Source organism: Rhamphochromis longiceps, linkage group LG8, assembly GCF_057381845.1.
Source record: "Rhamphochromis longiceps isolate RC_006_pf linkage group LG8, R_longiceps_female_GT1.1, whole genome shotgun sequence".
NCBI classification, from domain to species: Eukaryota; Metazoa; Chordata; class Actinopteri; order Cichliformes; family Cichlidae; genus Rhamphochromis; species Rhamphochromis longiceps.
Window position 1 is genome coordinate 21,070,786 of NC_140564.1, and position 12,484 is coordinate 21,083,269.

The window sequence follows — 12,484 nt, forward strand, 5'->3', positions numbered from 1 at the left end:
GTATAGGAGCAATAGCTAAAAGAATGTTGAATAAAGTTTAGCTCAGACAATATGGCAGGACAGATGATTTCATGTAACTCTGACCCGCTTTCAATTGTTGTCAAAGTTGTCAAAAAGTCTGCAAATACATAAGGCCCCTTATGAAACTGTACGGCAGGAAATGCTGTTAATAATTCTCATCATTCACAGCTATCTGTCCTTCTCACACATACATTGATTCACCCCCTTACCCACCCAGTATCTTTCCTAATTTCAAAAGAGAAACCATGCAGTTGTTAACAAGATTGAAAAAAATGTTAAGAGTTGTACATCATTGATTTACACATGTACTTTGTTTAATATGAGAGGACTTTTTATTCAAAGAATGACTCACCTCAAAGGCAGCCTGAAGTGCTGCTTGCATTTCAAAACAGCTGATTAAACCCTTGAATTCCCTTTTCTTATTATGTGTGTGCCTGTGCTTTTTGTTCTGTCTGGTTTAGGCTACAGATCCAGATCTGGGGGCAAACGGTCAGGTCCATTATCGGCTCGTCAACCACCAGGGGCTGTTTTCCATCAATGCCACTGGAACCATTACAACTGCAGTGCCACTGGACAGAGAGGTGAGACGAAGCTACAGATTCTGTTCCTAATTAGTTTAAGGCAAAGCAGACAACTGTAAACGGTAATAGTATTTTTATGACGTAACTCCACAAACAGGAATGGCTGAAAGAAGTGTGTTTTTGGTTTGCAAATCCTTCTATATGTCCCATTCTCTTAAATTTGATCTTTTGATGATGTTGGAGGAGTTTTGTCAAAATCTGGCATTAACATTCCCTTGGAATGAAAGATGAACTGCGGGGCTGAATAAACTGTCAGTGCAGTAAAGATAAACCTATCCAGATCAACTGAAGGGCCAGCAGCTTCTCTTGGATCCTGGGCCAGTTTCTTGCTGGATTTTTGTTTTCCCCATTTCTTAACGACATGACTTTCAGAAACTATTCATATGCTGGAGACTTGCCATTCAGGGCTAATACTTGTTCTTTTGTTCTCCAGTTGTCTAGTTGGCTCAAATTTTTTAAGGACACACTGCACATCATAGCAAGATATGACATGTTTTCAGCAAATATTTTGTTATGAATCATCTTCTTTGTGCAAAAATAAAATATTTTGCCTTTCAAACTGTGTTTTGTTGGCATTTGTTGTAGAAAAACGGTTTTTGTTCCTAATAATAAAGTGCATAAAGAGAAGTTATGTCTAGACACTACAATGGATCATTCCAGTAGTTAGGTGCTGCTTTTATGCTAATATAGGTCTATAACAAACGGACTTAAAATGTGTGCAAAAGAAGCCAAAAAAACCACCTTTCTGAACTGTTGCTAGAGAACTATTGCTCAGAACCATTGCCCTTTAAAAGCAAAATTTAAAGAAAAGAGGAGTGGTTGAAGAATTTTGCACAGTACTGTCAAACAATATAGTGGTGACATATCCAGCAGCTCAGAATTAAAATCTGGTTGACATGAATGCAAACTGTAATTTGGGTGGTTGGTGGAAGAAAGCTGTGAGAAAGTAATTCTTGTTTGTAGCTTTGTTAATGCTAAATTTTGAATCTGTGTTCTCCTGAAGGTTAAAGGCCATTACTATCTCACGGTTGAAGCCTGGGATGGTGCAGAGAATCCACGGCGATCCAGATTAACACTTCGTGTCACCGTTCTGGATATAGACGACAACAGCCCAATATTCACCCAACAAACTTACAATGTCAATCTACCGGAGAACAGCCCAAAGGGCACTGTTATATTACAATTAAAGGTAAGTGTTTGTAAAGAGGAACAGGTGGTTTTGTAGCTTAGGCGTTTAGCGAATCAAACAAAAAGAAAAAAATCTGTAGTTCATTGGAACTTTTATATCTAAATTTTTGGTAAAGTGAAAAAGTTCTCCAGTGTAAATAAGGCTTTGTTGCAAACAAAAACTTACTGAAACTAGATCATGACAAATAAATCATCTCTGCTGATGCATTGGTTTGTTTTAGATTAGTACAGTTATATCTGAATCAGCAGATAAACAGTGCAGCAAAGAAAGATGGGGGGGTTTTTTGAGAAAACTACCTGCATTATAAAATGTAATTTCTTCAGCAGATAACTCTGGCATGTATTTTTTATCTGAAGAAGATCCAACTCAGTGTTGCTCACAAGTCTTTAAACAAATGAATGGATTCCTAAAGGAACTGTTCTATATTGCTTATGCTGTTTTTATGTGTGCGTTAATTGTTTGTACTGCCATTGATCTAACCAACGATAATTTCCCAGAACAATTGTTTTTTTCTGTTTGTTTTTAGTGTATTTCTGAGAGCAATCACACAGCTTATATGTTTATATGTTTCTTAATTAAAACATCACTTTTTCTTGTGTTCTCAATGTTAGCGTTATCATTTAAATCTCTATAGCACTGTAGAGGTTTAGAAGAACTTTTTTTTTTTATCAAATCTTAGCATTCCTTAGCAAAGACACAAATTGCTGGTTTGCATTTATTTTATATACAGATCAAGCTAATATGTTTAATGTCCTTAATAATGTTCTTAATAAATCCCTTTATCTTAAAAATTCCCATTGATGTCAGTCTAATTTAATGTTATTTGTGCACAAATTATTGAAAATTATATTTATGCTGCATGCAGTGATAGAACATTGATAGTTTGATAACACTTGCAGACACGCTGCACACTGCAGCAGAATGTGAGATAAAGCTGCACAGCTACACTTTAAAATTATTACATAAGATATGGACCACCAGCTGTAATTTAAAGGTTACTACCACAGGCATTTCTGACAACAACACAACATAGATCTAATTAAACTGTTATAGTGTGTTACAAGCAGGTATATATGGATTCTTGTCCTACTGACAAGTATTAGAAATTCACATTGCAGTGATATTGCTTTCCTTTCCATGTTCTCTGTAGGCGACAGACGCTGACCTCAACTCCAACCTTACTTACCGAATCAGAACCGAAGGCTCGGACCAGGACATCACTCAGCTGTTCCACATCGACTCCAGAACAGGCGAGCTTTCAGTTCTCAAGGTTCTGGACTTCGAGGCTCTGTCTGAGTCAGAGCCCACATACACGTTCACTGTAGAGGCCCTGGACACAAAGGGAAACATGCCTCCTGGACTAGCCTCTGTTACAGTCAGAATAATGGTGAGTGCGTAGGTATGTGTCTACAAGCTAGTTTCTCTGTGTGGACATAAAGATGGGTAATATTTTCTACTCTTTTAGTAAAGTGTCTTTAGTTTGAAGAAAGGTAAACTGGCGTTATGATGTAGCAGGTATTGGAAGATCATTATGCTTTTTGGTGGGGGTTTAATAAATGAATAATGAATGAAAATGGAATATGGAAAAGGCAAGCAAAGCATTTTCAGTCAGGAAAATAAAAAAGACCAAAAAAGCATTTTAGAACCAGCGTGTGAAAATACAGTGTGGTCTACATTGTAAAATGGCAAGTACCAATTGGCGGATACAACTGCTAACTTGCCATCCAAGTGGCATCGGCAGCATTAGAATTGATTGTTGCAACATCTGTTTGGTGTAGAGTCCAAGCGGCAACCTTTTGGGCTGAAAAAAAGCACCAAAAACTGCATTTTTTTGAATGACCATTTGACACTCGCTCCAAAAGAGAACTTTATAGTAGCAGTCACCATAGCTGGTTTTCCCTTTTAAATCAAATATGTGGAGGAATTCTTTTTAAACCCATCTGTTTAAATCATGTTAAGTCTTACATGTATTGGAGCAAGGCTGCTTTGAGTGTTAGATGGTTGCCAGTTCCTACTAGTTCAAATAACTTGTCACGGTCCGGGGCAGCGGCCGTGTGGAGAGCGGAAGGAGGACTCAAAACGCAGCACTTATTCAGGTGTGAGGGTGATTTATTGATAATATCCAATATAAAGTGGGGATGGTAAAACAGAACTAAGAATGAACTAACTGGGAGAAACTACACAAAGAAATAGCAAACCTGAGCATGAAGGGAGAACAGCAGGGAGAGCACGCAGGGGATTACACCAGGTATGAACACAGACGACGCGACGAGGAGCAGAGGAAAACACACACTATAAGTACACAAAGAGACACTGGGAAATCACACACAGGTGGGAGACACAGCTGGACCTGATTAACCTGACGAGACAGGGGAACACTAACACCAGGGACCAATGGAGGGGTCACAAACCCAAAACCCAGTATCTAAAATCCCAAAACACAAACCATCCCAAAACAGCCCAAGAATGATAAAGAGAATAACAACAATAAGGAACACAAACACAAAGTCACTGAGTCATGGCCGCAGGACCATGACAGTACCCCCCCCCCCCCCTCAAGGGCTGGCCCCTGACAGCCACAGAAACACACCACCAGACCCGGGCGGGCGGCAGGGGGCCCAGGACGGAGGGACCGGGCCATGACCAAAACGAAGACCCCAGAGTCCCAAACAAACGTTCACAAAACTCACAGCGGAGCAGAGTCCGAAGCACAGTTCAGGCGGCCGGCCACGAAGAAGGCCGCGGCGGCGCGTAAAGAGTTCGGGAGGCCGTCCACGAAGAAGGCCGTGACGGCGCACAAAAAGTTCAGGGGGCCGACCGTGCGGAAGGCAACGGCGGCCGCTCAGGCGAAGAGGGTCCGGGGGCCGGCCGTGCGGAAGGCAACGGCGGCCGCTCAGGCGAAGAGGGTCCGGGGGCCGGCCGTGCGGAAGGCAACGGCGGCCGCTCAGGCGATGGCGGTCCGGGGGCCGGCCGTGCGGAAGGCGACGGCGGCCGGTCAGGCGACGGCGCCCGGCCAGTAGCCTAGTCAGCGGTCTAGAAAACGGCCGTTTAGCTCCAGACCCAAACGAGGCTGGGCCAGGCGAGGCTGAAGGCACGGAAGCCGGGGCCGCAGCGGGCAAAGATGCTGAAGACGCTGCTGCAGGCGATGGTGCGGATGCTGAAGACGCTGCTGCAGGCAATGGTGCGGATGCTGAAGACGCTGCTGCAGGCGATGATGCAGACACGAAGGCTGGACCAGATGAAGATGCAGACACGAAGGCTGGACCAGACGAGGGTGAAGCCGGGCCGGGCGAGGCTGAAGCAGAAGCTGAAGCTGGGCCAGGCGAGGACGAAGCTGAAGCCGGGCCAGGCGAGGATGAAGCTGAAGCCGGACCAGGCGAGGATGAAGTTGGACCAGGCGAGGCTGAAGCCGGGCCAGGCGAGGATAAAGCCGGGCCAGGCGAGGATGAAGGCGAGGATGAAGCCGGGCCAGGCGTGGATGAAACCGGGCCAGGCGAGAATGAAGCCGGGCCAGGCGAGGATGAAGCTTCAGGCTGAGGCGTGGCAGTAGCAGGTGGTAGCGCTGCAGGTGATGGTACTGCAGGAGGCGGCGCTGCAGCCACAGGTGGAGAAGCAGCCACAGGTGGAGAAGCAGCCACAGGTGGCTGGACGGGATCCTCGGGCCCCCCAGCAGGCGAAACAGGAGGCTGGACGGGCTCCTCGGGCCCCCCAGCGAAAACAGCCGCAGAACCAGTGGGCACCGGGGCCCCCGGCACACATGAAACATAACCAGTAGGCACGTGGGCCTCTGGCACACATGAAACAAAACCAGTAGGCACGCGGGCCTCTGGCACACATGAAACAAAACCAGTAGGCACGCGGGCCTCTGGCACACATGAAACAAAACAAGTAGGCACGTGGGCCTCCGGCACACATAAGGAGGGCTGCAGCTGCGCAGAGCACTGACCCTGCTCAGGCAGTGACAGCCCGGTGCAGTTCACAGCTGGCATCTTGGCCTCCAGGGGTCCAGAGTAAGCTGAGGGCAGTAACCCAGCCTCTGGGGAAGCCCCGGAGTGAGCAATAGTCTCTAATGTTGCCAGCTTTTGAGGAACAAGTCCGTAGTGAAACAGTTTGTCTCCCTGCTCAGAAACAGCGGTGGAAAAGCAGTGTGAAGGTTGTGACTCAGCCATTAACTGAACTACGGGTTGCGGCGATGCTAGCGGTGGTAGTGGCTGAGTGGCTGACTGGAGCGGCGGCAGAACATGTAATTGTGCCCTTAGGGAGGCTAACGGTGGAGCTACAGACTGGGAAGCTTGTAGCTGGACACAGAACTGAGCCAGAGAATGGCAATAAAGTCCTGGCTCAGAAGGAGCGGCAGAGACACAGTCTGTCAGTTTTGCAGCGGGTTTGTACACGCCCACTTGGGAAGGATCCGTTACCACGAAGGTAGGTAAGCGATCCATACAGTCTCCCATCCCGCTCTGAATAGCCCCAGAAAACAGAGTCCCGGAATCTGGGGAAGCCAGAACATGTCGCTCGCTCACCGCCTCGGGCTGCTCGAAAGTAAAAGCAGACGGGGGGTGAAGTCCGAGGTCCAAAAGGAGGAACTCCCGCTCCCACGAACAAAGCGAGCCCAGAAGCCATGGGAGACCGGTCACCAGACGCTGTAGCCGCCTCTCTATAGCGCGCTGGGACGTGCCACCCGGGTTTTCCAGCCACCGGTCGATGAGCTCCTGTGTGGCATCGATGAGATTTTCCCGTAGCTCCCTGGACGGGTTAAGCGCTGCTGGGTCCATGTTGTGTTCGCGTCGTACTGTCACGGTCCGGGGCAGCGGCCGTGTGGAGAGCGGAAGGAGGACTCAAAACGCAGCACTTATTCAGGTGTGAGGGTGATTTATTGATAATATCCAATATAAAGTGGGGATGGTAAAACAGAACTAAGGATGAACTAACTGGGAGAAACTACCCAAAGAAATAGCAAACCTGAGCATGAAGGGAGAACAGCAGGGAGAGCACGCAGGGGATTACACCAGGTATGAACACAGACGACGCGACGAGGAGCAGAGGAAAACACACACTATAAGTACACAAAGAGACACTGGGAAATCACACACAGGTGGGAGACACAGCTGGACCTGATTAACCTGACGAGACAGGGGAACACTAACACCAGGGACCAACAGAGGGAGCACAAACCCAAAACCCAGTATCTAAAATCCCAAAACACAAACCATCCCAAAACAGCCCAAGAATGATAAAGAGAATAACAACAATAAGGAACACAAACACAAAGTCACTGAGTCATGGCCGCAGGACCATGACATAACTAAAGTATTGGTGGCTTTTGGATCATTTTAAATGTAAATATCTAACAAATAATATGGTTTACTGTGTGATTAATTATTATACTAACAGACCTCCCAAGAAGTCTGTCCTCCAGTTTTGGTGAGTAAAATTTGGGTATTTTATTTTTATGCTCTTATTAGCAGGTATCTGTGTCTGTGCAATGCACCCATAAAGTCTATGGATGCGACTTGCTAATCACCTTTGCTAGTGTTAGCAGATAACTTAGCATTCCACCCTCTCGTCCAAATACAGTCCCTTCTGGCTCCAAAAAGCAACACAGTGATGCTCACAATCATACAAAAAAAAGGGTTCACAAACCAATTTGTGATGAAACAAGTGGTGCTGCCATATACCAGAAGAAGCACATGGTGGACTGCTGTGGGTGGATACACTCAATGTAAAACAGTATAAATATAGGCTCAAACATATTGTATTGCCCAAGGTTTTCACTCGTCTGCCATCACATGCATATAAACTTGAGTGACATCACATATTTTAATTCATAAGCTTTAATATAATGTTGGCACATCCTTTGCAACTATAATAGCATTAACTCTTCTGGGAAGGCTTTCCACATTGTTTAGGAATGTATTTATTTTTTACCATTCTTCCAAGGTATTTCCAAGGTTTGACACTGATGTTAGATGAGAAGGCCTGTGTCACAGTCTCTTCTGTAAATTATCCTAAAAGCGTTCTGTTGGGTTGAGGTTCCCAAACTGTTCCCACAAAGTTAGGACCATGAAGTTGTCCAAAATGCATGCATTTATTATTGAAGCATTGAGAGTTAATTTGACTGGAACTAAGGGCCCGAGCTTAACTCCTGAAAAACAAACCAACACCATAATGCCCCCTCCACCAAACTTTACACTTAGCACAGTGCAGTAAGACAAGTACCGCTCTCCTGGCAACCACTGAACCCAGGCACATTTGTCAGTTTGCCAGATGGAGAAGTGTGATTTTCTACGGTGTGATTTCTTGATTTTATACACCTTTGGCCATGGAAGTGAGTGGAACACCTGAATTGAATTATTTGAATGAATCGGTGAGGAAATATGCATAAGTGTGCTGTAGGTTTTACAATAACCTTTGATTAGACAAGGTCCAGGCCTATTAACCTCTTGCTAGTGATCATGATTGCATACTACTCTATGCAGAGGTATATAATGCTCAAGCCTACAGTGATCTGGAAACTGCTGGAAGCACCAGTGTGATCGTCCACAGTGAAACCAGTTTTAGATCACGAAGATCTAAAACAAAGTGATGAATTAGAAAGAAGTCCCTATCCAGTCGTTAAGTGATGACGTGACGAATCCTACTTCCGGGCCTAAAGTAGTCTGCGTTTAATATGGCTTTTGTGTTAACATGTTTAATGTTTTGTATTTTCTTCTATTTAATCTCAAAAAGCTCCTAAAACAGTCAGTGATCACTGTTGACCTCCCTCGTCTTTTATTACCGCTAATCATTTATTTAAGCTCAGTTTTTAAAACCTTAGGATGTAACTACAGCCCAGCCCATGGAGCAGTATATGAATGACTAACCTCGTATTGTGGATGGATTATCTCAGTTGTTCTCCTGGCTGAAGTTTGGTCCTTTTACAGCATCCTGCCATGTGATTACATTTGTTCCTGACCACCAAGAACACTCACATTAACTTTTATTGAGTGGAAAAAAAGTTAGCTTGTTTATATTATGCTAACATAGCTGTGTCGCTAGCGGTCACGTAACACATCATTATATACCAGCTAGCCCAACTTCAGTAACCCTACAAACGTCACTGCTGTTTAGTTTTCTGTCCTTATTTATGTTGGAAGTGATAACAGAGCTGTACGTTTTAATTTGTTTCCAAAACCCCGCAGTCAGGACATGCTATATTGTATTTAGATAGAAGCTAGCGAGCTAACTCCCTGCTAACTTCTAACTCCGTTAAATGTCATAAATTCCGTTTTCATGGATGCCTGGATGTTAAACTCAATTGTTATACCTGGTAGAGCAGAACGCTGATCATTTTATTAAAGATGAAAGACTTTAGACAGTTTTTCAACTCTCAGTAATGCCATAGTGATCGTTTGATATATGGACCGAAGCAGCGGAGTTTAGGCCCAGACACGGCTAGTGACGTCAGACTTAATGACCGGATTACAAAACAGATGAAAACTTGGACATTTGGGTGTTCCAGCAGGACAGTGATCCCAAACACACTTCAGAACTGGTTTTGGATAAAGTAGGCGAACATGTAACTGGACACAAAGCTCCAACCTCAACCCTCTTGAAAATTTGTGGACTGTTCTTAAAAGCCATATCTGTGCCAGGAAACCAACCAATTTGAATGAATTATAACATGAAGAGTGATCAAGTATTTAGACAGAGTCATGCCAAAAGGTTGGTAGGGACATTTAACCAAACATTAGTAGGCATGTGCAAGCCTATATGTATACTTTTGACCCTGTGTGAATTAGAGAAAATCCAAAAATAAGTTCAAACTTGAGCACCCAGTTCTTGTCGTTGCTGATGTATAGTGTACAATCATTTCACCCAATGTTACATCTACTATGAAATTTCAGGAATTTGAGCAAAGTGTCAAAGAGCAAAACTGTACATTTGGTCTTCAACAGCACTGACTTCCTGCCTTTAGCCTTGACTATGTCAGTCTCTTATATACAGTATGTGGTAAAACCTTGTCTTTCATACATAGTTCACAGTATAGATGACTATACACAACAACAGATGTACATCCACTACATTCAAATTCATCTTAAACGTCTACATGCTAGTCTATTTGATTGCTTGACCTTGAACTTCTGTTCAGAGCATGGCTACTATTAGAGTAGTATATGCCAATATTTATAATCAAGGAAATGCATCAAAGCATCACAGCATCTTCATTTTACACAGCCAAAACAGCACATTGTCTTCCTGCTTTGTTTTTCTTTCCTGTAGTGCTGCTAGACACAGGATGGATCCTGTTGTCTCTGACACTCAATGACTATACCAGAGATATGAATCTATGCAATCTATGGACTTTAGGTTCTGTTATCAGAAACTTTAAAATGACGGAGAAATAAGTGGACAGTTTCTGTGCTTTATACAACATTTAGTTTACATAGTGTGTTTTTGTTTTGTTTAGTTTTTTTGAGTTTGACAACTGTGAAAGAAATTTTTTAAAATCCATCATTTAACCAGCCAATGGAAAATTAAAAGCACAATTGTTTTGTGGTGTCCTCACTTTCACCCTTGCTGATGTTTTCCAGTACTGCTGACGCCTGCTGTGATTAAAGCCCCACAGGTTTTCATGAACACCCCATTTATTCTACTCACTACAGCATTTGTTCTATTCAGAGATAAATTAGAATCCAAGCCAAAGAAATAAAATAAACTCAGCATAAGCAATAGATTATATGCACTACTGTTCATATATATATATTCCTATGACAAAACTGCTACAGTAATTTGCTGTTATTAAAATTTTCAACATTTCAGGAACTTCAAGGAAACAAAAAGCATTTTGGTGCAGTGTATTTTAAAAATGCTAATGCCGTACCATCTCTGTGTTTGTGTTAAATCTCTCTCCAGGACATGAATGACTTTTCTCCAGTATTCAGCCAGTCAGTGTACCGAGGCATGGTTGCCCCTAATGCTGTCAAGGGAACCATCGTAACCACAGTGATGGCCAATGACTCTGACCCTGCGGTGAGCATTATCAGATGCAGCTATTCAATCAAACTGTTTCACAGCCTGCTCCTCAAATTGTGTACTGGAATGATGCAAGATAATGGTGCTTGTCTTCAGTCAGTGTGTGTGTAGGTGTGTTTTTAACACATTTTCACTTCTTTCTCTAGTGGAGTATTTATTTTTTTTTATACCTCAGTGTGTCACAAGGTGAAATCTCAAGAGAACATTTAATGCTGAGCATCCTTGTTATGTAGACTGCTTTATTCTGGTTGTTGTAAAACGAGGTTTAGCTGTTTTATGTGAGTCTGATTTATGTAACTGTAGGTTAATAAGGTGATAACATGCTCATACAGAATTCTCATAATCGGCAGTATGTGAGAATACCTCACGAGGCTTCATTGAATCATGCAGCGACACTGGGAAAATCACTTTTTTAAAAATATTAGAAAGAAAAATAAACCAGCTGATGCGTTTAATTCACAAAACAGGTGTTTATGAAAAAGCACTGGGAGTGCTTTTATTTTGCATTACTGCTCAAGATGCCATGAGCTTATTTTTCCTTCCTCCTTCTTCATGCAGGATCTTCTACACCAGCAATGTTCTCACATAAGCCTCTTTAAAGCACCGCTTTCCTTTCACTGTTTCGCATGCTGCTTCCTGTGTCAGCTGAATTGCTTCATACTTTAGATTTAAGCATGAGAAATTCTCTTGGGTCAAAAACAACATTATAAAGTCCAGGCTACATGCTATAAAGGACCTCCCCGGTGCTCAACAAAGGTACTAAATAGCACCTTGTTTGAGCGCTGGAGCCTATAATATTCATATATCTCTGTGTAATTTCCATTTATACCCTCCAGATCTAAAGTATCCCTCGAAAGTACAAATACTTTCAAGAATTTATCAGCATCGGGTTTTGCTGACTCACTCTGAGCTGTTGTGCAAGAAAGTGTTACATCAATGTAGACAGTTGCTGAAATACTGCTCGCAACAGCAGTGCTTCTGCAAAAGTGAACTCAGATTAGACCGTTTGATGGCTGGATTGAAAAATGGCTGTTTACATAATTAAAAATATCTATTTTGTCTGTCTGGAGTTTCTCTTTAACTTCCCCCGTTGCCCTTACTCTTTCAGCGTTTCAGTGTGAAAATATGACCTTAGCGGACTTGTCATTGTTGTTTTTTCGCTGGTGGATTTACAGCCTTAAGGGAGATAAAGTGAATAAAGTGTGTATGACAAGCAAGACATGTAGCAAGAACCTTTCGTCCCCTGAGAATAAACAGAGGGCAGATATACTGTATGACTTTTAGCCAAAGGACCAACTTTTGTTGCTGTAAATGTTGTTCCTTTCTGAAAATAAACTAGCAAAAGCACCAGTTTTATCACATTGTCAGCGCGTATTTTTAAAGTTCAAGGAAAGCTTTAAACGCAGAGGTCTAATTTGTTGGTGTGTTTATTTTTCCTCCTCAGAATGGCACAGCTCATTAAAGAATACGGAGTATTTTCTTAAAATATGTGGATATTACAATGTAAATGTATGTATTTCCTGACATTTTGTGTCAAATCAGTCATAGTAACTTATGGCTGCTCATTATCAGCAACAGTTAAGAGGTTAATTCACGACCATTTGAACCGCATTTATTTAAAGTAATGATATGTCTTATAACGCTCACAATTATTTCTATATAGAGACTTAACATTTGG

The 12,484-nt window shown here is 42.9% G+C and overlaps 1 protein-coding gene across 1 annotated transcript in view; it reads left to right on the forward strand.

The window, feature by feature from the left end:
* LOC146663594 (protocadherin-15-like) overlaps nucleotides 1-12,484 on the forward strand; it is a 234,345-nt gene that overhangs the window by 143,428 nt on the left and 78,433 nt on the right. The window contains exons 21-24 of the mRNA XM_085416436.1: nucleotides 483-602; nucleotides 1,606-1,791; nucleotides 2,942-3,178; nucleotides 10,687-10,803. Coding sequence (XP_085272562.1) covers nucleotides 483-602; nucleotides 1,606-1,791; nucleotides 2,942-3,178; nucleotides 10,687-10,803 — 660 coding nt within the window. The remainder of the gene's footprint in view (nucleotides 1-482; nucleotides 603-1,605; nucleotides 1,792-2,941; nucleotides 3,179-10,686; nucleotides 10,804-12,484) is intronic.